A 25,718-nucleotide genomic window follows, 5' to 3' on the forward strand; every position below is an offset into this window, starting at 1 on the left:
TAATCTACATTGTTTCCAAAATGTCAGAAACACCACACTAGTCAACCCAGGTAAACCCTTCTTCAGCATCTGAATAAAAATACAAAATTTATCTCAAATTTGGGCTCTCATGCAAGATATGAATTTTCCCGCCTGTGAAGTATTTGTGCTCTGGATTGGCAGTTTGCGAATGAAGTTCTAACACATCTTCTTGTCTTTGTTCAAGTTATAGTAGTCCTCTTTGCAGCCCTGAAAAGGCAACGGAAGAAAGAGCCTCTGATTTTATCCAAAGAAGACATCAGAGACAACATTGTGAGCTATAACGACGAAGGTGGCGGAGAGGAAGACACGCAGGCCTTTGATATTGGTACCCTGAGGAACCCTGCAGCTATCGAGGAGAAAAAGCTCCGTCGAGATATAATTCCTGAAACCTTATTTATACCACGGAGGACTCCTACAGCCCCGGATAATACGGATGTTCGGGATTTCATTAACGAGCGGCTCAAAGAGCATGACCTGGACCCCACTGCACCTCCTTACGACTCTCTGGCTACCTATGCCTATGAAGGAAACGACTCCATTGCTGAATCCCTGAGCTCATTAGAATCAGGTACCACTGAAGGAGACCAAAACTACGATTACCTCCGAGAATGGGGACCTCGGTTTAATAAACTAGCAGAAATGTATGGTGGTGGTGAGAGCGACAAAGACGCTTAGTCTGCCACCTGAGTTATGTTCAACGAGAGAAAGTAACTTAACGGACGTTGTCTCCACTTCACAATATTTGATATTCAGGAGAATTTGTTTCCTGCCACTCAGCACAAGTTCCCACTTATTTCTTAATTTGTTCATTAATTATATTAATTCTTTCCTGTAGGATGTCTCATGGAATATATACAAAATTTTATTTAATCACTTCCAAGAGCCAAAGCTATGGAAATTCAATGTTGTCCATCTTAGTTAAAAAAAAAAAAAAAAAAACCTGAACAGGATAGTGCTCCCTTAAGCAACCTCACGAACAAGCCGCTTCTCCTAGATACACGTCTTGCCCTGCAAATGAAGCTTTGAAAAGACGAAGAAAACATTTAAGATATATCCTGTTCTGTACATTAAGTTAAAAATGTACATGTGGTGTTAGTAGGTGTGATATGCAGCCTGGTATACAAGCATTTGTGCAATTTCATTTCATCAAATTCTATCTGCTAATGTTTTATATTTATATTTTTGTATTTATTTTTAAAAAAAATAAACCAGTTTTTACAACTACTTTGTCTCTAGCTTTTCTTTTCCTTAGGAGCAAATTCTCCATAAGTTATCTTCTTACCAAATCAAATTTAATGCACATGAGAAGAAAATCACATTATGAGCAATCTTGAAAGCCCTGACCAAAATGATATCACAGGTAAGGACTGCTCTTCTGCAATAATGATTACACTGTACTATGTGCAAACTTCTTCACATTGAAAGCAGCAACCATTTATAAGCTGCTTACAATATCATTAAAATAAAAAAAAAAAAACAAGAATGGTGCTCTAACCCCTCAGTTGCAGAATCAACCACACTAAGATTTATATCATTGCCGTTCTTGGTTCTTGTGCCAAGTATGCTGGTGGTGTCACATTTTCACCTTGTTCATATTTACTAAGACAATATCTGGAAGGATCAAACATTTTCTCATTCTTTTGAATGGCATTTCTGCTATTGAAGTTTGTTGGCAACACAAGTTCAGACAGTGCTCAGCCTGGAATAAGCATTGAATGAAATTATATTTACCTCCCAGGGTGACTTTGAAAATGCCTAGTAATGACAGTAATAACGGTGAATATTCCATTAAGATGCAGGTTCACTATTATGCAGACTTTCAGAGATGCAGCACACGTTATTGTAACAAAGTCTTTTTGTGTAAAAAGAGTGACAATAGAAAGCTTAAAAAAGAAAAAGGTTAAAAACAAACTTTAAAGCACTAGTAGTCTTTCCTCAAAACATTACTAACAGTCCTAGAGGTGAGTGTTACTTGTTGCTCAAGTTCCAACCGTGATTTATTTGTAAATGGAATTCTTTATCACTATATACAGAAGTCACAATCCCTGATGAATATATTGTAAACAATACCAAAGATTCATGTGCTCATTAATGGAAATGCTGTATGATTTGAGTAGGTCTGTGTGCTATGTTAATATAGCCTTCAAGCAGAATTTTAATTTTTTTTTGAATGATGTTTTTCTTTTTCCTAACTTCCAGGCTGAAGGGCGCACACGACCCTTCCAACAGGCACTTCAGTTTGTAAAATAGTCTGATTATGAAAGAGAGACAACCCAAGAGGCCCAATTAAAATCACAGGCATGTAGTGCCAGAAAAACATCAGGCTGGATATTAACACTTAATATGACAGGGACCACTAATGTATATCATGCATTGGCTTTCAAACGAGACTAAGTTTAAGAAATGGAACTTTTCTCCTTTGTACTGAATCAAAAGGAAGACAATGCTATTTCCTGGAGAGATCAGTCATTAAAAATAGAGTAAGTTGGCAAAAGAAAAGAAAAACAAAGGCTTCTGAACAGTTCAAATTGGTGATAATTTAAAATACAGTTTTTGTTAGAATTGTTTCTACTTCATACAAGTAGTTCCTTGAGCCAATATTAGATGTCAATAATGTAATTCTTATGTCTACAATAATGCAAGTCTTATATGGAGGCTTTTAATTATCTTCTTTCAGAAATGTCAAGTGACATTAAATTGTTCTGGCATTTACTTAGTCATTCATTATTTTAAAAATCAGGAATTGTGAAAGTATCTGTAGCATAACCCAAACTAGCTCCAGAATGTTCTTCATTAGGATGGATGGGCAGGCTTATTTATCAGTTTTGGATAAACTGGTCAGTAGCAGACACCTGAAAACTGTTATTAATGTTGATGACATGCTAAAGTTATTTTTTGGTAGCCAATAAGTTCAAAATATATTCTCTCAGTTAACTTCTGGTATTGTGTTTGCCCAATGGAATGTCAAGTACATAGTTTATCCCATCATGAGTGTTCTGTATCAATGGGGCGTTTGTCTCTCAAAATATTGATGTAACTGAACAAATGCATTTTTCATTTCTTCACCCATATATATCTTTAATTGTTTACCAAGCATTTATTAAAAAATCCAAGAAATGTTCTGACACCCAGAAATATAATAAATAATATATAATTCTTCTATTCATAAGTGTGTATTTCTTTTACATATAAAGTTAAAACAAGGAAAAAGTTATGTTATAATGAAAACCATTGAGTTCATAATAAATAATCTAGCTCTTAAAATTAACTTTTCTAGGAACAGAATCTTTCTGTTCTTTTTTCCCATGACTTATATAATCATATATTTTAAATTGACTTTCAAATTCTGCATCATTAGAAAGGCTAACACTATGTTTTTGCAACTTCAGCAAAGTATCAAAGGCCATGTAATTACAAACTACAGTGTTGAATTGAATTTATTTTTTTTCTCTCTCACAGACTCACAGAAACACACATATACACACACATAAAATGTTACTTGAAAGATAGTGGCCATGTATTTGCCGGTAATATCTAGGATCTTTCAAAGGAGAAGATGCTAACATTAGTATTTTCATATATTAATGTATCAATTTATTTACATAAATTTTAGATATATTTCTGCACTATGTATATATTAATATGTACGTTAATTATGATTGTGATAGACTGATTCAATAAAATATCCAAGGAATGAGGTTTTAGAGTTTAAGAGTAGATAAAAACTAATATGTGTACATGTTATATGGAAATTTATTCATTAAATAATTTCATGTAAACATACATAGGGAGCTGAGGCACTTCCCATAGTCTCTCTTACACTATGAGTCTCTACAATCACAAGTCATTCCCTAGTTGTGAATCAATAGTTATAATTCAAGTTTAAGAATAAAATGAAATAAAAATCATGAACTTTCAATGAATCCTGAAAAGATGGAGTAAGTTTTAGTTTTTCTGCTGGGTAGTCATATAAAAAAAAATTTTACATCTATGTGCTAAATATGTTAAGATGGTATATAATATTAGCACAGAGGGTTACAACTATTAAAATATGGCATACTACATCAATCAAAGAGTGGTGCAATCTGTCTAGTACTCCTTCAGCACACAGCACCTACCTAGACCATGGTTCTTATTCATGTATTTCTTTATCTTAATGAATTACCTCATTATAAAATACATTTGTCAAAAATAGAATTGGGTCTTATTTAATTTTGTCATCATTTTTACCAGTGTCTGCTGCCATTCTTCCAATTGGCCTACTCACCAGTATTAAATAACACCCCATCACTGTTTTTGTTGTTACACAAAGAGATTAGCTCTAACCACTACATTAAATTACTCTACATTTTAATATCTCCAAGGAATGCATTATGAGCGGAGTCACTATATTCTGCCTTATATGAATGTACCCTCCTCATAGCTGACAGATGCTAAGGTAATTGCCTCAAAAGCCCTCTGTCTCTTAAAAGATACTATCCACTACTACCTTGTCTATTCTGATACAAGATCCTTGATCTTTCTAAAGTTAAAAATTAATATAAAATGTTATATAACTCACAAACCTAAAAATTATTTTTTGTGAAATGGAATAGCATACAATGATCTTACAGGGCACACAAATCAAATTATTTCCTGTAAATATTGTAAAAGTCTTTAACCTCTATGCAGACTAACAAAGATAATATTAGTGGGAACTCCAATAAAATAAGTGCTAACAATCGAAGATGGCTATCATTTCAGATAGAGTGTTGGTGGCTTGAAGTCTGTGTTACTGATTGAGAGAATTTAGTCTAAAACAATAAAGAGGCTGCATCTAGGAAAGCATGCTTAAGGAAAGTAAAAGGACGAAATCGTGAAAAGAGAAGTTAAAATGGACTGAAGGTCAACAGACTTCAACAAAAGCTCCTTTTCAATAGGACAAGTTTTTTTTTTTTTAAATTTTAAACAGGGTTTTTTATTTAACTAATTAACTCTGATTATATCTCAATTGTTATTCCATCACTTGTATCCTCTCATTCCTTCCTCCCTCCTGCTTTCACCCTATTTCCCTCCCTTATGTCTGTGACTGAGGAGGACCTCCTCCCCCATTATATGGTCACAGCCTATCAAGTCTAGTTTTGAAGTAATTGCCACAATTAAGTATTTCCTTAAAATTATAATATCTGGATATATTTGGATTTTGTATATTACTTTGTATAAGTTTTACTTGATAATTTCTCCAAGATCTACTGAAATATTGACATTCAATAAAACCTTCAAAGAAATATAGGCATTTTACTTTAGATACTATCTTGGCTTATAAATCCAAAGTAAAACAGAGGCCCAGACATAGAATATGGGTAGGGGGGGGTAATAAATATGCTTGAAGCTATAGACACATTGTTAATTATAAAAATAATGAAATTATTTTGAGGAATACATAATATATTTTAAAAATATATCCCTTTTAGTCATTAACACTACATATAAGTATGTAAATATCAACATTGTGTTATTTTCACTTAATTCATTTAACATAGGAATTCTAATTTGCATGAGATTTGGTTTCAAATCTCATTAATTGCGCAAAAATATGAATATAATGCTTACCACCTTGCTGAATGAGCTACTAAGAGAAAAGAAGAGGGGAGAAGTCATTTTTTACAATCCTGATTAATGAAACAAAAAAGTAAAAAGAAATAGTCTTTTTCCAGATATGAGCTTTCATTCTTGTTGTAAATGGTTTTACTTAGAGCAATTGCAAATGAGCAAAATGGATGATCATTATTAAGTCGATAGGAAAGGATTAAAGATTAAGGAACACTTAATGGAAACCTGGTAGACTATTTGTGCAGTTTTTCCAGCTGTGGAATTATCCTGAAGTGGGAACGTGACATTTACCACTCCACAGGAAGGTAGCACAGCAACTTCATCCCTAGATTTATCTGAACAAACCTCCTACACGTTGTGAAATATTTAGAAGCAGGCCTGAGATTAGCACGAGTTTTGCCTCTCTTTTTACAATCAAAAAAATTGGAGTTGAGTTTTTTTTTTCTCAGCGTGTACAGCCTGCATAACTATTTCAGCAAAGCTTCATTTTCTTTGCAGTCACTACTAATATATTGAAATTTTCTTACATAATTTTCCCAAGTGATCTCTTCTAAAAGATTATGCTAACATGAGTAGATAGGAATTGTATAAAAAACTTGGACAATCTAGTGATAATTTCTGCTGGCATATATATATATATATATATATATATATATATATATATATTCATATTCAGAGTAATACTTCAGCTTTACAAATCACTTCGTGAAATTTTTACTGAATACATGATTACATTTCAAATTTCTTTAATTTCAATGGGTTAAAATTTTTATAATCAGAATGTGGCTGCATTTGTGATTGCTGTGAGCATCTCCAAGGTTGTAGGTGCATTTATAATTCCAGTGCATGAGCGTTACAATATGCTGACATGTCTATATAATTTAGATAAAAGGAGCTCTGAATTTTCCTTTCCATTTTGTTAAACACTAAAACCCAGTAAAATGCTAGTCCCCATCACACATTGGGCATCTAAATAGCTGCTACATAAATACTTGTTGAGTGACTGATTAATCTTGGCATTCCAATACTTTGTTTTCTAATTTTGGCAGTGTGGAAAATGTCAGGTTCCCATACCTTCCCCACTCTCAACCAAAAAGGCAACATGTTTCATTCATATTTGAAAAAGCATATTCTAGAAATGTCACAGCAACCTTTAAAGATGACTGTCTCTGCCTAGGAATTCTTGACAGCAACTATGCACCATTATGCCAGCTATATATCGAAATTTCCTTACTTCCTTTTACCAAAAGTGATAGCCTGAGAAGACAGCATGTAAGGACTGGGTGGAAAGAAGCAAAAATTTCATACAGTCCTTAAAATTTTATTTTTAATGTAGGGATAGAAACATAGAATTTAATTTTAAGTTGTTTTGGATAAAAAAAAAAGCTGAACGCTTACAAATACTTAAATTTATGTTTTTAACAGAAATGTCCATATATTTATAATATAAAATATTAAATCCAATTTTATATCTCTTCATATTCAAGTGGAATGAGAAATGAAACCAACACAAAAGGTACATACCAAATGATTTAGAATATAATACAGTGTGTTAGTGATCAGGTAAACATGACACAATATCACCAACATGTGTATTTAGAAAACATGCACATAGAAATAGTAACTGTGTTATTTTACTGGAAGCAATAGAAAATATTTAACCATGGTGGTGTTGGTAGTAGAGCTCGTGATGGTGATGAAGATGAAGATGATAATGATGACTGTGGTGCTGGTAGTTGTGATAGCTGGCATTTATTTACATTTTCTGTTCCAGAATTTGCATTTTCTTTTATAAATTGATAATTTTTATTGTCACAATGACTCAATACTATTATGTTCATTTTATAGATAGGAAAATGTAATAGCTGAGAGGTAAGTGCAAGTCCAGCAACGATTAAATGGAATCGGAAGCCAAACTTACTTAATTCTAAGTCTGAAGCACTTAGACCCACAAAATACTGGGAGAATTTTTAAATATCAGACTTCATCTCTCAGGGCATTAATGACCATGAACAGATTATTCTTTATTGTGTTAATATGAAGAGTGAATTTTTATTTAAAATGGTAGTATATTACCCTAGGAATCACCCAAGTTCTATAGTGTATTAATGTCTAAATCAAAATTAATATTAGTAAATTTACATTTACTAATACAGTTATAATACTAAAGCTCTTTTTCAAATATATCTTTAGGTTATCTCACATTTGGATTTGTAAAACATCATATTGGACTCATACAAACCTTTGATAGCTAATGAGTTATCTATTATGAGTAATAGTACCAATTATGAAAAAATCCGGACAATAAAAATTCTATTATTGGCCAAGACAAGAGGATCCTGGGCCATTGTTAGCCAAACAGTCAAGTGAATTGTTTATTCCCAGCTTCAGTGATGCCTCTTATCTTAAAAACTAATGTGGAATGGGATTTAGGAATACATTCACCATTGTCTTCTGGCTTTCACTTGCTTGCAGATATGTGAACAGATATTCAAAAACATCAGTCCTCCACAAATACTCCAGAACTAGTCAAAAATAATCTAAATTAAATGACTTTTATTTCCTTTAAGCAGTTAACACCCAACTTAAGTATGCATAAATGTGCTGCTGTGTGTCTTAGATCTACAATATTTCAAAATAGGACTAGTTGTGTCTGTTGGTATGGGGAGCAAGGAATTAAAAAAGGTTTAAAGATGAATCATTTTTTTTTGCAACTCCTAACTTAATTGGTATGAAAAATGAAGGAATATGATACATAAGGAAGTATTATGATGAAGATATATAAAACAAGATTGACTTCAAGTACAAAGAATTGTTTTTTAACATAAAAGTAACCATAATAAGAATATAAGTAGCCCTATATACCAAATTTAAATTTTGGATTATAGAAAGTAATGAGCTGTTTATCATTTGTTTTATTTACTTAAGCAATGTTTTAACTGATATGTTTCTCAAACTATATACATCATCTTCAACCTTCAGGCCCGATATATTTGACAGTAACTATTGAGGACTTGCTTGCCCTGTTTGGCAGAGTTTGGCGGTTGACTCTGCCTGCATCCAAGCTTGCCCAGTTTTAGAAAGACTTTTGTCTGTAGCCAGAACATGGACATTTTACCCAGTGGCTTGTTTGCCATATTTGAAGCAATCTCTGTAAAGAGGTTCCTTGGTGCTCATCATCTTGGAGGTAGGCTGGGTATTGCCAGGAGTTAACCTGCCCTATTGTCAATGAATCTCTAAAATAGTAAAAAAAAAAAAAAAAATCATTAAATGCCATATTCTGTATATCTCTGATGTTTTGTGTATCATATTTAACTGTTAAACCTAGGGTGTATAGGCAGAAGAGGGAGTGGTAGAGGGAATAGGAAGATAAAAGGGAGAGGACAGCAATCAGGATGATAAGTGAATAAATTATAATAAAATATACATTTAAAACTTTGGGGTGAAGGAGGTGGGTGCTGCAGAGACTGATGTACCTACCAAGACCATGCATGGCGAGGACCTATACCCTCTGCTCAGATGCAGTAGAGAGACCGCAAAGTCTTGTGGGCTCCACAATATGGAGAGTAGAGACTACTTCTGTCATGGACTCTGGACCCTCAATGTTGATCACTTCCCTCTGGCAGGGTGGCCTTTTCAGGTCACAAAGGAAGAGGATACAGGTTGCACAAATGAGACTTGATAGGCTAAGTGCAGATATTAGGGAAGAAGGGCTCCTCTTTCTGAGAACTCTTAAAGTTTATGGTAAAGGTGAAGTGTTGCTCTCTATAACTGTTGGCTTCTGGCTGTGATGTAGATCAGTTTTAAGAGGCTGGCCCCTGGGAATTTGACTATGCTCTAATGAGTATATGGACAACACAAACTGGATTTTTGTTTTTGTTTCTGTTTTCTTTCTTTTCTTTTTCTTCTTTTTCGTAAGATGAGGTCACAGGAGAGAAGATGAACCTGGAAGTGATGGAAATGCGTCTGTTCAGAGTCCATGATGTTAAATTTCAAAATAATCAATAAATACATTCTGAAAAATTGAAAATAAAAATATATTTCATGTGTACCTTATAAGTATGTAGATTTCATTCATTTTTAAATTCTATACTGTTTACCAGTTGGTTAGGGGAAATGAAGATGCTCTTTGATTTTTAACCTCATATTTCATAAATTGACATGAAATTTTTACTGACAATTTTATCTTCACAATATTTAGATACATATAGAAAATAGAATTATTTTTATGAAATTATATTGACCACATACTTATCAATTCTTATAATTTGGGTATTATAAATGGAAAAAATTATGTAGGCTTTTTTTCCTTAGATCAAATGTAGTATTGCCTGCTAACTTGATGAACTTGAGAAAATCAAATTGAAGACTAAGCATATAAAGGCTTCTGAAGCTTTCTTCAGCAAATATGACTGGATTCTACAGAGTAAAAATATTTAAAATTAGATTCAAATATACATTATTCTATAAAATAATTAAAATTTTCCCTGAGGTCTATAATTTTTAAATTAATTTGAAAATTTGCTTCCTATTCTTAGATATAATTTTGTTAATCCATAATATATTAAATATTTAAATTTTATAGGATAACATTGGAATTTGTAAAATATTTAATTTTTATATTAAAGGTGTTTTAAAGATACATTTAAAAATTTATGTAACATTTGATTTTGAAGTACCAGATGTTATAAAAATGAATGTTATAAGTTAGATGAATTGTTATTTAACTGATTTATTTTAGTTATTTTATGCTCAGAATTAAATAACAGTACAGAATTAGGTAGTATAAGTTAGTAGTAACTGGCTTGAAATGTTAATGTATCTGTTTTCAAAGATAATGACTTGTGGCCAATGCATAGAATTCCTTAAGTATATATAGACAATATTTTGTCACCATTGTTAAAAATTTGCTTTTCAGGAAGATGTTTCTGCTTATCTCCACTTTCAAATAATAATAATAATTGGATTCACGGTATGTAGCTTGTTTAAGTGGAGAATCTGTACTTGGTGCTATTCTCACCCACTACGACCTATTACTTGACAGTTACCCTTTACAAACATAAAAGTCATATACTTCCTCTTTCTTTCCAAAATTCCAAGTGTCAGCAGAATCTTATATGTTTTATGTGGTATATAAAAATGTGTGCGTATTATAATTATTAAGTTCATGTATCAGTTTGTCTGGTTTAAAGGTTGAACCAAAATCTGGAATTTATGGTCTATGGATCTATCCAGGACTAAATGTTCGGAGGACAAGAGCACTTGGGTCGGTAGGATGAATGAAGTTCCTTCCCACTGAGGGTAGGTCTCATCCACACCAGTGGCAGCCTGCACAGTTCAGAGGAAAGGAAAACGTGCTTGAGCTTGAGTTTGGTTACCCATCTTAGACATTAGTTCTCTGTTCCCTGAGCCTTTAGATAAAAGCTAAATGATAATACGAACACACCTGCATCTGCAGCTCGTAGAAAATAGACTGTGAAAATTCCCTGCCTTTCTAACTGCATAAGTAAATCACTGTGTTAAATTGCTGTCTTATTTCTGTGGCTCCCATATGTACATATAGACACATGTCCAAGTATAATATGCATTTTTTACTTCTCCAATGAATCTACACTAAAATATATGTTGTGTCCAGCCCATGTCTGAGCCTTGGTTTTATTCTCTTACTTCTAAATCTGACTGCTTGTTTTAGATCATGTTGCTGAAATATTTCCATATATATATTTTTTTTTTCAAACATACTAAACTTTTATGTGTTTTAATATGCAAATATGCTTCAAATAATATAATTTTTAAACATTAAATAGGAAATAATTTTGAGTTTAAAAAAAAAATTCTATTTTTGACACAAGAAACTGTTCATAATGATATGAAATATAAGGAGTCAACAAAAGAAAGAAGTCATGGCATAATAAGTGATATGATTGTATTCCATGCTTACAAGATGTCAATTGTGCTAGTGAACTTGCTGTCAACTTGATAAAAACTAGAGTTATTTGGGAAGAAGTACATCATCTGAGAAATTACTACCATCAGATTGCTTGTGTGGTTGTCTGTATGGTATTTTCTTTATAATGACTGATATGGGAGCCCATCCCACTGGGGGTGGAGACAGGGTACTACAACTGCCCCAGGCATGTGATCCTTCTGTTTCATGGGCAGCAGTCTGAGCAAGCTTTGCTGAGTAAACCAGTTAACTGTGTTATCCATGGCTCTGCTTCAGTTCTTGCTCCATGTTATGGTCCTGCTTGAGTTTTTCCTTACAGTGATGGACACGTACCTAGAAATGCGAGATGAAATAAATCTGTCACACCCCAAGTCTTTTTGATCATCTTTTTTGTCATAAAAATATAAACTTTTTTTTCTTTTTTTTTAATTTTTCTTTTTTTATTATTAATTTATTCTTGTTACATCTCAGTGTTTATCCCATCCCTTGTATCCTCCCATTCCTCCCCCCCCCCATTTTCCCATTATTCCCCTCCCCTATGACTGTTCCTGAGGGGGATTACCTCCCCCTATATATTCTTATAGGGTATCAAGTCTCTTCTTGGCTACTTGCTGTCCTTCCTCTGAGTGCCACCAGATCTCCCCCTCACATGGTCAAATGTGAGGCACCAGAGTACGTGAGAAAGTCATATCACACTCTCCACTAAACTGTGGAGAATGTTCTGACCATTGGCTAGATCTGGGAAGGGGTTTGAAGTTTACCTCCTGTATTGTCCTTGGCTGGTGCCTTAGTTTGAGCTGGACCCCTGGGCCCAAATCTGCCTATCATATTGTTCTACTTGTGAGAGACGCATGGGAGAATAGCAAAATAAAAGGATACAGAGGGTCCTAAAAATATAAACTTTTTAAAATTAATGTATTTGGATTACATCTCTGTTATTATCATCTCACTTTTATGCTCTCATTCCTCCCCTTTCCTCCTCCACCCTATTCCCCTTCCTAGGTCTGTGACAGAAGAGGAGTTCCTTCTCCACCCTATGGTCGCAGCCTATCAGGTCTCATGCTGGTGGCCTTTCCAAGAGTGACACCAGGCCTCCTCACCAAGGGGAAGTAGTCGTATATGGGGTGCCAGACTTCATGACAGAGTCATTCCCCCCTCTCCACACAACTGTGGAGAATGTCCTTTCCATTGGCTAGATGTGAATAGGAGTTCAATGTTTACTGCATGTATTGTCTTTGGTAGGTGCAGTAGTTTGAGCAGACACACCTTGGTCCAGACCAGTTTGTCATGATGTTTTTCTTGTAGGTTTTTAGGACCCTTTGGTCCTTCTATTGCCCCATTCTACATTACTTCTCTAACCTAGAGCCCCAAAAGGAAGTCCCCACATCTATCCCAATCTCTTGTTAACTGAAGACTTTCATGGGATATCCCTTTTGGACTAGTGTCCAATTATGAGTGGTTATATACCATGTGAGTCTTTCTAGGTCTGGGTTAACTCAATCGGGATGATGATTTCTAGTTCCATCCATTTGCCTACAAATTTCAGGATTTCCTTGTTTTTAATAGCTGAGTAGTATATCATAGTGTAAATGCACAAGAGTTTCTTTAACCATTCTTTGACTGAGAGACATTCAGGTTATTTACAGTTTCTGGCTATTACAAATAAGGCAGCTATGGACACACTTGAGCATATGTCCTTGTTGTTTGGAGGAACATCATTTGGGTATATTCCAAGGAGTGGAATGACTGGGTTTTGAGGTATTCCTATTTCCAGTTTTGTGAGAAAGCACCAGATTCATTTCCAAAGTGGTTGTACAAGTTTTCAATGAAGGAGTTTTCCTCTTTCTTCCCATCCTCGTCAGCATGTGCTGTCAATTGAGTTTTTGATGCTAGCCATTCTGATAGATGTAAGATGAAATCCCAGAGTCGTTTTGATTTGCATTTTTCTGATGACTAAGGACGTTGATCATTTCTATAGAGTGCTTCTCAGTCATTTGATATTCCTCTGTTCAGAATTCTCTGTTTAACTCTGAGCCCCATGTCTTCATTGTGTTATTTGGTTTAGTAGTGTTTAATTTCTTAAGCTCTTTATATAGTTTGGATATTAGACATTTGTCAGATGTAGGATTGGTGATTATCTTTTCCCAGTCTGTAGGCTGTCGCTTTGTTCTGTTGACAGTGTCTTCTGCCTTACAGAAGCTTCTCAGCCTCATGAGGTCACATTTATTTATTGTTGACCTTAAGGCCTGGGCTGTTGGAGTTCGGTTCAGGAAGTTTTCTCCTGTGCCAATGTGTTCCAGGTTCTTGCTGACTTTTATTCTAACAGATTTAGTGTTTCTTTTTATATTGAGATCTTTAATCTACTTGGACTTGAGTTTTGTGCATGGTGACCAATATGGGTCTAATTTCATTTTTCTACATGTAGACATGCAGTTAGACCAACACTGTTTGTTGAAGATGCTCTCCTTTTTCCATTGAATAGACTTAGCTTCTTTGTCAAAATCAAGTGACGACATGTGTGTGGGTTTATTTCTGGGTCTTCAACTCAATTCCATTAATGAACCATCCTATTGTTATGCCAGTACCATGCTGTTTGTATCACTGTGGCTCTATAGTACAGCTTGAGTAGGAGTATGGAGGTTTCTCCAGAGGATCTTTCATTGTACGTATTTGTGTTTTTAGCTATTCTGAGTTTTTTGTTTTTCCATATGAAGTTCAGAATTGATCTTTCAATGACTTTAGAAATTGTGTTGGAATTTTGATAGGGATTGCTTTGAGTCTCTAAATTACTTTTGGTAAGATGGCCATTTTTAATTCTCCCTATCCATCAACAAAGGAGATTTTTCCATTTTCTGATATCATCTTCAATCTCCGTCTTCAGAGATTTGACATTTTTTTTCAAACAAGTCTTTCACTTGTTTGATTAGAGTTACTCCTAGATATTTTATATTGCTTGTGGCTATTATGAAGGATGTAGTTCTCCTAATTTCTTCCTCTGCATTATTGTTATTTGTATATAGGAAGGCTACTGACTTTTTTGAGTTAATTTTGTATCCAGCCGTTTTGCTGAAGGTGTTTATTAGCTGTGGGAGTTCTTTGGTGAAATTTTGGGAGTCATTTATGTACACTATCATATCATATGCAAATAGGGATAATTTGACTTCCTCCTTTAACATTTGGATCCCCTTCGTCTCCTTTTATTGTCTTGTTGCTCTAGCTAGAACTTCAAGAACTATATTGAAGTGATAGAGAGAAACTGGCAGCTTTGCCTGGTTCCTGATTTTAGAGAAATTTCCTTAAGTAACTTTCCATTTAATTTTATGTTGGCTATTGCCTTGCTGTATATATCCTTTACTATGTTTAGGTATGTGCCTTGTATCCCTGGTCTCTCCAAAACTTAAACATGAATGGAAGTTGGATTTTGTCAAATGCTTTTCTGCATCTAAGGAGATGATCATGTGAGTTTTTTTTCTTCAGTTTATTTATATGGTGGATTACATTGATAAATTTCCATATATTAAAACATCCCCATATGCCTGGAATGAAGCCTACCTGGTCATGTGAATGATATCTTTGATTTGCTCTTGTATTCAATTGCGAGTATTTTATTGAGTATTTTTGTATCAATGTTCATAAGAGAAATTGGTCTGAAATTTTTTTTTTTATTTGTTGGGTCTTTGTAAGGTTTAGGTATCAAAGTGACTGTGGCATCACAGAATAGTTTGGTAATGTTCCATCCATTTGTATCCTTTGAAGTAGCTTGAAAAGTATCGGTATTAGCTATTCTTTGAATGTCTGGTAGAACTGTGCCCTGAAACCATCTGACTTTGGGCTTGCTTTTTTTTTTTTTTTTTTTTTTTTTTTTTTTTTTTGGAGACTTTTAATGATTATTACTATTTCTTTAGGAGAAATAGGACTATTTAATTTGTTTATCTTTTCTTTATTCAATTTTGGCAAGTGAAATTGATCAAGAAAATTGTCCATGTCTCTTAAAATTTCAAATTTTGTAGTATATGCCTTCGAAGTAGGATCTTATGATTCTTTGTATTTCTTCTGTGTCTGTTGTTATGTCCCCCTTTTCATTTCTGATTTTGTTGACTTGGATAGTGTCTCTCTGCATTATAGTTAGTTTGGCTAATGGTTTGTCTATCTTGTTGATTTCCTCAAAGAACTAGCTCCAGGTTTTGTTAATTCTTTGAATTGTTCCATTTGTTTCTAATTTATTAATTTCAGTCCTGAGTTTGATTATTTCCAGATCTTACCACTCTTGGGTGTTTCTGCTTTTTTTTCCCCTAGGTCTTCTGGATGTGTTGTGAAGTTGATTAAATGGAATATTCCCAATTTCTTTATAAAGGCAATTAGTGTTTTGAATTTTCCTCTTAGCACTACTTTCAATGTGTCCCACAAATGGGGGTATATTGTTCCTTCATTTTCACTGAATTTCAGGAAGTCCTTCATTTCTTTCTTTGTTTCTTCTGTGACCCAGGTGAATTAAGTTGAGAGTTGTTTAGTTTACAAGTGTGTGTAGGCTTTTTGGTTATTTTCTCTTGTTGTTGAAGTGCAGCCTAAGACCATGGTGATCTGATATAATACAAGGTATTATTTCAATCTCCTTGTTTCTGCTGAGGCTTGCTTTGTGACCTACTCTATGACCAATTTGGAGAATGTTCCCTGCAGTGCTGAGAAGATGGTATAATCCTTTGTGTCTTGGTGAAAAGTTCCCTAGATATCTGTTAGAGCCATTTGATTCATGACATTGGTTATTGTCATTATTTCTCCATTTTGTTTCTGTTTCAATGACCTATCTTCTAGTGAAAGTAGGGTGTTGAAGTCTCCCACTATTAATATATGAACATCGATGTGTGGTTTAAGCTTTGTTAATAGTTCTTTTTAAAAATTTAGGTGCCTTTGTATTGGGAACACAAATTTTCAGAACTGTGATGTCATATTAATTGACTTTACTTTGATGAGTATGAAGTTTCCTACCTCATCTCTTGATTACTTTTGGATGAAAGTCTGTTTTACTAGATATTAAAATGGGTACACCTGCTTGCCTCTTCTGTCTGTTTGCTTGGTATACCTTTTTCCAGCCTTTTATTATGAGGTAATGTCTATCCTTGGGGCTGAGATGTGTTTCTTAAAAGCTGAATAATGTTCGGTTTTGTTTATGCAACCATTCAATTTGTCTGTGTCTTTTTATTGGAGAATTGAGACCATTAATGTTGAGAGATACTAATGACTAAGTGACTGTTAAGTCCCTTGATTTTGATGTTGGTTGCAGTAAAGTGTTTGTGTGGTTATGTTTTTACAACAGTGAAGTTATCTATTTCCCACATAATTTTGGTTGTATCTTGTCACTTTGGGTTGGAAATTTCCTTCTAGTAACTTATATAAGTCCAGATTTCTTTGTGGATAGTTACTGTTTGATTTTTTTTTTTTTTTTTTTTTTTTTTTTTTTTTTTTTTTTTTTGCCATGGAATATCTTGCTTTTTCTGTCAATGCTTATTGATAGTTTTACTTGCTACAGTAGTCTGGCCTCACTTCCGTGGTATCTTACATTTGCAGGTTCTCTCCCCAGGCCCTTCTGGCTTTGATGTTCTTTGCTGAGAAGTCAGGTGTAATTCTGATAGATTTGCCATTATATGCTACTTGGCCCTTTTCCCTTGCCTCTTTTAATATTTTTTCTTTGTTCAGTATATTTGTGTTTTGATTATTATGTGGCAGGAAGATCTCCTTTTCTGCTCTATTCTATTTGGTGTTCTGTTGCCTCTTGTATGCTTATATGCATCTCCTTCTTTAAATTGGGGAAATTTTCTTCTATAAATTTGTTGAAAATATTTTTAGGCCTTGGAGCTAGAATCTTCTCTTTCCTCAATGCCTGTTATCGTCAGGTTTTGTCTTTTAATGGTGTCTTTGATTTCCTGAATGTTTTGTCTCAGGAAATTTTCAGCTTTAGCATTTTTCTTGATGGTTGCCTCAAGTTCTAGGGATATAAATTCTAGTCCTGAGATTCATTCCTCCATCTCTTGAATTCTGTTAAAGAAGCCTACCTCTATGTTGGTTGCGTTCTTCTCTAACTTCTGTTCTTCCTACTTTTCTTCTGTCTGTGCCTTTATCATTGTTTTCATTTTCATCTTCAGGTCTTTAACTGTGTTATTGATTTCCTTCATCAGATCATTTATATATTCCTGAGTTTCTTCCAGTGCCTCTCTATACCTTAGTTCTTGAATTGTTTTATTGATTTCCTTCATCTGATTGTTTATATTTTCCTGAATTTCCTCAATTGCCCCTCTACAGGCCTCTTTTATGTCTTCAACCTGTTTGGCTGCATCTTCCTGTATTTGGTTATGGATTTTATTTGTTTCCTCCATTATCATCTTCATTACTAAGGATCTGAGGTCATTTTCTTGTATTTATATTGTGTTTGAGTTCTCAGTGTTGCTTTCTTTGGGATAGCTGGGATCTGGAGATGCCATATTGTTTTGGATTTTGTTGTTTGTGTTCTTATGCTGGGCTTTTGTCATCTTGCTGTCTCTGATGTTCGGAGGAAGCTTCTGGTGTCATTCACTGGCCATTGAGAGCGTATTGTTGGTGAGTGATTAGAAGTCGACGACCCTTGCTTCTGGGATTCAGAGAACTCTTCCCTGGAACAGGCAGGTGACCTGGTTTCAGCTCCAGGAAATTTTTCTCCACATCCTGAGCTTACAATAGGGTCAGAAGAGGTAGATGCGGGTGCTTTGGAGCCTCAGGATCAGTTCAAAGTACTTTATATGGAGCTGGTCAGACTGTATTTGGCTGGGGCCTGCCCTTGAAACATGAGGCTTTGGGTTCTAGGCTCAGATCACCTTAGTAGAGTACCTGAACCCTGCTGGCTTCTCACAGTTGTTTGTGTTTCTGTCTGGTCCATCTAGGCAGTGAGACCTAGGTTTTGTCTGTCAGGGAGAGAGCAGCCACTACCTTCTGATTGTTCTTGGTTGTTTAGATTTCTGCCCTAACCCTTCATGCTTGCCCAGCCTCTCCAGCAAGTGTGAGAGGCCTTGCTGTGCTGTGTAGTCTGGCTAGGCTGAATTTGATCTTCCAAATTGTGCAGAGAAAGTCCTCTGCAGCAGTTAGCTAGGTTCCTGCCCATTCCCATTCAGACAGAGCAACAGCCCCATTGGATTGGGACAACTGGTTAGCTTTTCATCCTATACCCTCAGGCCTGCTAGGCTGGGAGGTTCTGCTAGGCTGTAGAGACTTGCTAGGCCAGGTCAGATCTGTCCACTTGTGCAGGATCAATCTACTGGGGCCAATAACTAGGGCCCTGCCCTGTCCTGTCAGAACATTCAACTGTGACTGGAGAATATGTCCACAGCCACTTGGGCATCTGTGTGGCACCTGAGGTTTTCTGTAGACTGGTGTGGGCCAGGTGGGGGGGGGGCGGTCTGAGGACAGATCCACCCATTTCCCTGAGATTTCCCCAGGCCAGGAGCTCTGGTGCTTCACTGCCCGGAGTTCAGTCCTATATACCAAGTTCCTGTTATAAAGATGGGCTCCAATTAGCAGGCAGGTTCCAGTATAGACGCTGGGGACTGGGTTCCCATCCTTTGTGGCCCATTGGTTGACCCAGGGCCAGACACGCCTGAGTTCTGCACTCTGTGGGACCCTTTTCCCCTAGTGTTCTCCTGATATTGTGTTCTGTGGCTCCCAGTCAGGTTCCTAGTCTCAGTGCGATAGATCAGATACAGTGAGTGTTTGGTGCTGCCATCTTAGAATCACCAGTATAAACTTAATTAATTTTTTCTTATTTTTCTCCCAACAACTTCTTCCAAACAACTCCCTTTCTTATCCTTTGTCTTTTTGTTTATGTTATAGACTACATTTAGTTAGGATTCCTTGTATCTGCATGGCTCAAAGCCTATTTCAACAATGATAAACTACCCAGCATCTACACTAGTGAGTAATATGACTGTCTTTCACCTAGTAACATAAAGCACAGAACTCTGAGGTGTAATGAGGCCCACTCCAACCTGTGATGTAATTTTGGGAGGTTCTATCTTGTGCAGATATTGGGCAGATAAGCATAACCTTACATAGATATAACAGCCATATCATATTCAGAAAAAGAATCTCAAAGCACTTGCCAATCTCTCTTCTTTCTTTTATACCATGCACTTAGAACCTTGTCATGCTTAGGGCTAAACATTCAACAATAACTTATTCATTTTTTATTTCAATTAATAACATCAAGACTGTAATTTCCCCTTCTTCTCTCCTCCTAGTCTTTCCACATATACCTCCCCTCTTTTCTCCAATCCAATCTCCTTCCCTTTCTCTTTAGAAAAGGAAAAGCCTCCCATAGATATCAACCAGCCTTGGCATATCAAGTTACAATTAGACTAGGCACAGCTTCTGCTGTTGAGGCTGGTTGAGGCAGCTCAGCAGGAGGAAAGGGTCACAAAAGCATAAAACACAGATAGAAACAGCCTCTGCTCCCTCTGTTAGGAGACTCACATGAAGACCAAGCTGTACAGTTGTTACATATGTGCAGACGTCTTACGTCAGTGACATGTGCACTCCCTGATTGGCAGTTCAGTCTTTATGGGCTACTCTGAGGTCAGGTTCCTTGCCTCTGTAGGTCTTCTTGTGGTATTCATGACCCCGTTGGTTTCTACAATTTGTCCTCTCCCCTTTCTGCAGGATTTCCCAAGCTCTGTCTGATGTTTGGCTGTGTTTGCATTTATTTCCATAAGTTTTTAGGTGAAGCCTCTCTGATTATGGTTATCAGTAATTTATTTTAAGCACTTGGATAAATTATAGGGTTCTGTAGGAACAACTGTACATGGCAAGCAATGATTATATATTTGAATGAACATAAATGTTAAGAAAGTAAGGTGAAAACACCAGTATTTAGCAAAACTATAGTAAAAAATTGTCCTTATGGCTTTTGTCCCTCCAAATTATGGACTTTTGATCAAGTTTACAATACCATATATGAATTCTCACTGTAAAGTATGCCTAAAATATAATCAGATAGCAGGTGGTTACCTTACAGTATTCATGCAACTCTCATACTGTTGGGTACATCTTTTTTGGCAGGTTGGTTTATAGTTCACAACAGCAATAGCTCAGCTACAGCATGGATACTTTTACTCCCCTATATACTGACAGAGCACCTCCAACAACTATTAAAGATAGCAGGCAGGAAAGAATTTTCCAATTAACTTTCAGTTTGCGCTCTCCATGTCCTGTAATCAAAGCATAATATATTCAGGAAAAGGTTCTTATTGTCTAATTATGGTGGGTCTACAAGATTGGAGGTAATAGCCTGTTTTGTTCTGGGTATCTTTAAGGCCACCGTGACCCATACATCATATAGTGATAGTCCGTAACTACCTCTATGATTATAATTTAATGACATAGTTATGTGAGTGGCAGCACCAACCTATTATTTTTTTAAACTTTATTTTTTAAATTATTTTACAGTTTAATAGATTTTCTTGGTATTTTAATGTGTTTTAGTTTAGTTAACCTATTCCAGCATCTGTTCCTCCCAACTATCAACCCATTTCCATCCCATTAACCCTTTTCTGTCCTCATTCTTTTCCCAAACACATCACCATTGATTCTGTATGCTTAAATCAGCTGATTTTAAAACAGAGTTCCATCTGCCTACTTTATTCTTTTATTTTCTCTTCTTGTATAAAGGGATATGCTTTGTTTTGAGAATAGAAATTAATATACTTGAGTATAATTATTTTGTGATCTAAAGATGAGAGATGATCTACTAACCATAATGTTAGATATGAATATTTTTATGGATACACTTCATAATATTGGTGATATTACTTTCTATACCTAATGCATAACTGGGTTTTAAATTGTATAATAATGGTATTTCCATATTCATTAAAATTATCATATGAACTACATCACATATTCTGATGAAGTAGTGATTTATACTGATTGAGTGTTAAAAGTTAATCTAAGGCTGGAGAGGAGACTCAGAGGTAAGAGGCGTTGTCTGCTTCCTCATAGGACCTGGTTTCAAGTCCCAGCATCCACACAGCAGCCCACAGGTATCTCAAACTCCAGTTCCTGGGATCTGATACCTTCATACAGACAAATGTGCAGGCAAGAAGCCAATGCACATAAAATAGATATGTAGATGAATTAGATACATAGAAAGAAAGAAAGAAAGATAGATAGATAAAATTAAATATAAAAAGAAGTTGATTTACTGTAAGCAACTTTCAGATGTGAGCTCACTCAGTTATATATTACAAAGAAAGAAATGGAATCAATTTATCTGAAGTAATGTATATAAAATTTATTAAAATAAAAACTGACACTTAAATTTGTGCCCTAATACTATAATAAACTTTGATTATTAGTACATAGATATAATTATTAAAAATAAAAAATAAATGCAAAGTTACCTACCTTATACATGAAGCTGTATAAAGATTTCACAACTCTAAAGGTATAAAAAAAAAAAAAAAAAAATCAGTAAAGGCAAACTGTGAAGCTGTCCTCTAACTTTCACTACCTGGGTTGTGATTGTTCTATTATCATCTAAAACAGAAAATAAAGATGATACTTTTTGGCATAGAGTCTCCTTTGTGACATTTTTTATTGACTTTATTATAAGAAAAATACCATAATGCTTAAAATCTCATTGTGGAAGAGTCAAGCACTTAAATATGTGGATGTACTGTTTTCTAATTTATAAAGTTAGAAAATTTAAAAGTCCAGTGTTCTTTTTTATTTTATTTAATTAATTTATTCTTATTAAATCTCAATTGTTATCCCATCCCTTATATCTTCCCATTCCTCCTGCCTCCCTGCTTTCACCTTACTCCCCTATCCTATTTTTGTTGAATTCTTCTTTTCTTTAGGCCAGTTGTCAACAAAAATCTTTGAATACATATTTTCTCTCATTGTAACACTAAAAAAAAGGAATATTATTACATTTAAATTTAAAACCATATTTGAATTTGCATACTAAATAAAAATTATTACTGAGGCATTTTTCTATATTATGATTACTTAGCCATTAAATAAACTCAATTAAAATGTAGCAACATGGATTATAAAATATAGCTAGGAGATGTTTATCTTAATGATAAACAATTATTTTGTTAACTATTGTAATATTTTAATATACTTTAACTGGTTTCCAAACATTGTATTGGATCAAGATATAATGTTCAATAATACTTTCCTAGCATACATGAGTTCACACTCATATCAACAGAAAAATATATAGATTAATTAACTAAAACATTTTTAGTTGATAAAATCTGTTTCACACATTATTGTCTTTTTTCACTGACTCATACCTTCTGATTCTCTGTGGTGTTTTGTCTTCTCCTGATTCCTATGTTTGGAAATCTGTTTTTTAAAAAATCGACCCTTAAAGTCAACTGATTTCTTCCAAGTCTTGATGCCTCTAGGCATCTGGTTCTGAAGGATAAGATCAAATGGGAGTATATGTCTACTTTGCTATGCTTCAAACTAAAGCTGCTATAGAAACCAGTAGGGAAAACCTGGATATGGTCGTGCTCACACAAGCTTTTCATCACCATGCTCAGGAGACACAAGGTAAAGAGGCCATGTTTGAGGACTGTCAGGACAACATAAGAAGCTTTTATGCTATCCTTAAGTACAGAGTGAGATGTTGTTTGACTATATATATATATAGTAATGTTGACTAGCTATTACATTTATTTATTTATTTTTACCAAACAAGATCTTACTGCCTAACAATGCAGATCTGGAACCTGCAATCCTCCCAACTCACCTTCACCATGTGTGCGGATTACACATACATTCCACCACCCCATTACCATTTGATAATATATATAACTATTTTTTACATTCACAATAGGAAGCAACCTCTTTGGAGAAAGACCCAGTAACTTTCATCATAGACTCCTTGCCCAGCCTGTCCTGAGTGAGAGAGATTTTATTGCCAGTGTTAAGTGGGCAAATGGGTGAGATCCAGTGAAAGCATATGAATAGCCATATGGTGAAGCTGACAGATAATCCACTAGCTGAACCAGACTCTCCTAGAGCCTTCATATGGTGTCTGCTATGGCTATTCATAAGGCAGTGTCTCTCAAAGCTCCAATTGCTCTTATGTTGTGGCTAGAGGCTATGGCTTAAGTGACAGTATGATGGCTTTCACAACTGGAATAGATCTTAAGAGTGAGAGTTAAAGGAGCCTTGGCTGTCATCATGAAATGCACTGAAAAATGAAAAAGGAGTTTGATTGACAACATCCATATTCTCTACAAAAGCAGCTAGACTAAAAATGTAATTTGTAGCAGCACTTGGTGGGATTCCAGAAGTGGAAGAATGTTGTCCAGCTAGGATTTGAGACCTGTGAGAGTGATAGTAATGACCTCTTGATCTGAACTGAGACTATGTGACTCTGCCTAACCTGGGGCAGTTTTTCTTGTGCCTAAGTGCATGGTTGTTAACCACACTTAACTGTGGAACATAGCTGCTTGCTATCATCATAATTGACAGCTGCATCCCTTATAAAAGAAGACAAGACATTAAATGTTTGTCAAAGCCCAACGTGACCTTAATATACTATATGGCAAATTCTATCCTGTGCTTAACCCATTGCTAGTGCTCTCAAAGGAAAAAAAAGTACTCCAAGGACAAGTTCAAGTTTACCTTCATTTGTGTTATTATAGGAACACAAATCATTATAACCTCTATGCAAGAAAATCTAGGAGTTTCTCATATAATAAAAGCATCTCCCATATAAATCATCATGTACTACTAGGAACCAACTTGTTGAAAGACACACTATGCAAAAGCCTTCACAGAGATATTTGTGGCAATTTGGTCTACAGTAAATTGATAGATATAAACATATAATGGAGTGAGGGATTCAGTGACATATAAATCACCAAGTCATGAAAATACACTGTCTTTTAATGTGTATAATTATGTGAAAGGGGCTTATATGAAATACCTGACACTATACTATTTCAAGTACGTGAAATTCTAGAAAGAAAAGAGTGAAAACAAACAAAAAAGTAGAGATTGTATATGTGGGACAAGAGAGATGGGTAAGTGGAATGTACAATGTCTTTAAAATCAATGAAAGCTTCTTCTCCCTATTGTAACAGTGAATATCTGTCATTAAAACTTTGTCCTATCACAAGGTGAATTATGGTGGCAATTGCATATTATTATCGTGTCATACACTTTTGCAAATGTGGCATTTAAGGATATTGAGAGTGTTGGTGGCCTCTTTTTATGTGGCATGAACTAAATGCAAATTATTTGAGCTGTGCCCTTAATTTTGCTGTGAACATAAAAAAATTGTTATGAGCTATTTTCCATTATACAAATGTATTAAAATATTTACATAAGAGAACACTTCAGAAACAAATGTAAATTAAGAGAGGACCATTATGTCAAATGCCTCTGTGTCAAACTATAAAAAGTTATGTGATTAATGAGAATTTTATAAAGTAGAGAAAATCATTTTGGCATATATTTTAAGAGTTGGATACTACATTACATATATTAGTTGAAAAGCACAAAATTTCCAAATCCCATTTTTAAATTTATTATTTTACAGTTATTAAAATTTTATTTATAATTTTTGACTGTAGCCCCCTCCCTTCTCTCCTCCTAGTTCCATCTCACACCCTTCCCCTAACTCTTTCTTCTCCTTTTCTGAAAAGAGGTAATCCCATTCCTCCACATTCACTGTAGGTATCAACCCACCTGAGCACCTCAAGCACATCCTCTCCCTCTGAGGCCAGACAAGACAATCCAGCTAGAGGAAAGGGATCCAAAGGCAGGCAACAGAGTCAGATATAGCCCCTACTTCTTTTGCTATGGGAGCTACATGAAGACCAAGCTGCATATTGGCTACTTATGCAAAACACCACATCTTAACAAAGAAAATACTGTATAATTGTTGTATCCCAACCTAATTTTTGTATTCAGAGTCTCATTTTCCGACAAGGGTATGGGAAGAATAAATGTAATTTTCACTGAGCGTTGGTAAATAAAATGATTCAAATGAGGATATGTCCATCAAAACAAAACAAAAAGATAGGAGAAATTAAACTATTGTACTACAAGTCCCCACCTCAGCATTGGGTTTTGGCTTCATGTATGTACTGGCTTGTTTTATGTCAACTTG

At 35.0% G+C, this 25,718-nt stretch overlaps 1 protein-coding gene across 1 annotated transcript in view; it reads left to right on the forward strand.

Annotated features, from left to right (window-relative positions):
* The window catches only part of Cdh10 (cadherin 10), a 193,382-nt gene extending 191,968 nt beyond the window's left edge, over positions 1–1,414 (forward strand). The window contains exon 12 of the mRNA XM_051150993.1: positions 206–1,414. Within this exon, the coding sequence (XP_051006950.1) occupies positions 206–696 (491 nt within the window). The 3' untranslated portion in view covers positions 697–1,414. The remainder of the gene's footprint in view (positions 1–205) is intronic.
* Positions 1,415–25,718: the final 24,304 nt, after the last annotated feature.

This window comes from Acomys russatus, chromosome 9, assembly GCF_903995435.1.
Source record: "Acomys russatus chromosome 9, mAcoRus1.1, whole genome shotgun sequence".
NCBI lineage: Eukaryota > Metazoa > Chordata > Mammalia > Rodentia > Muridae > Acomys > Acomys russatus.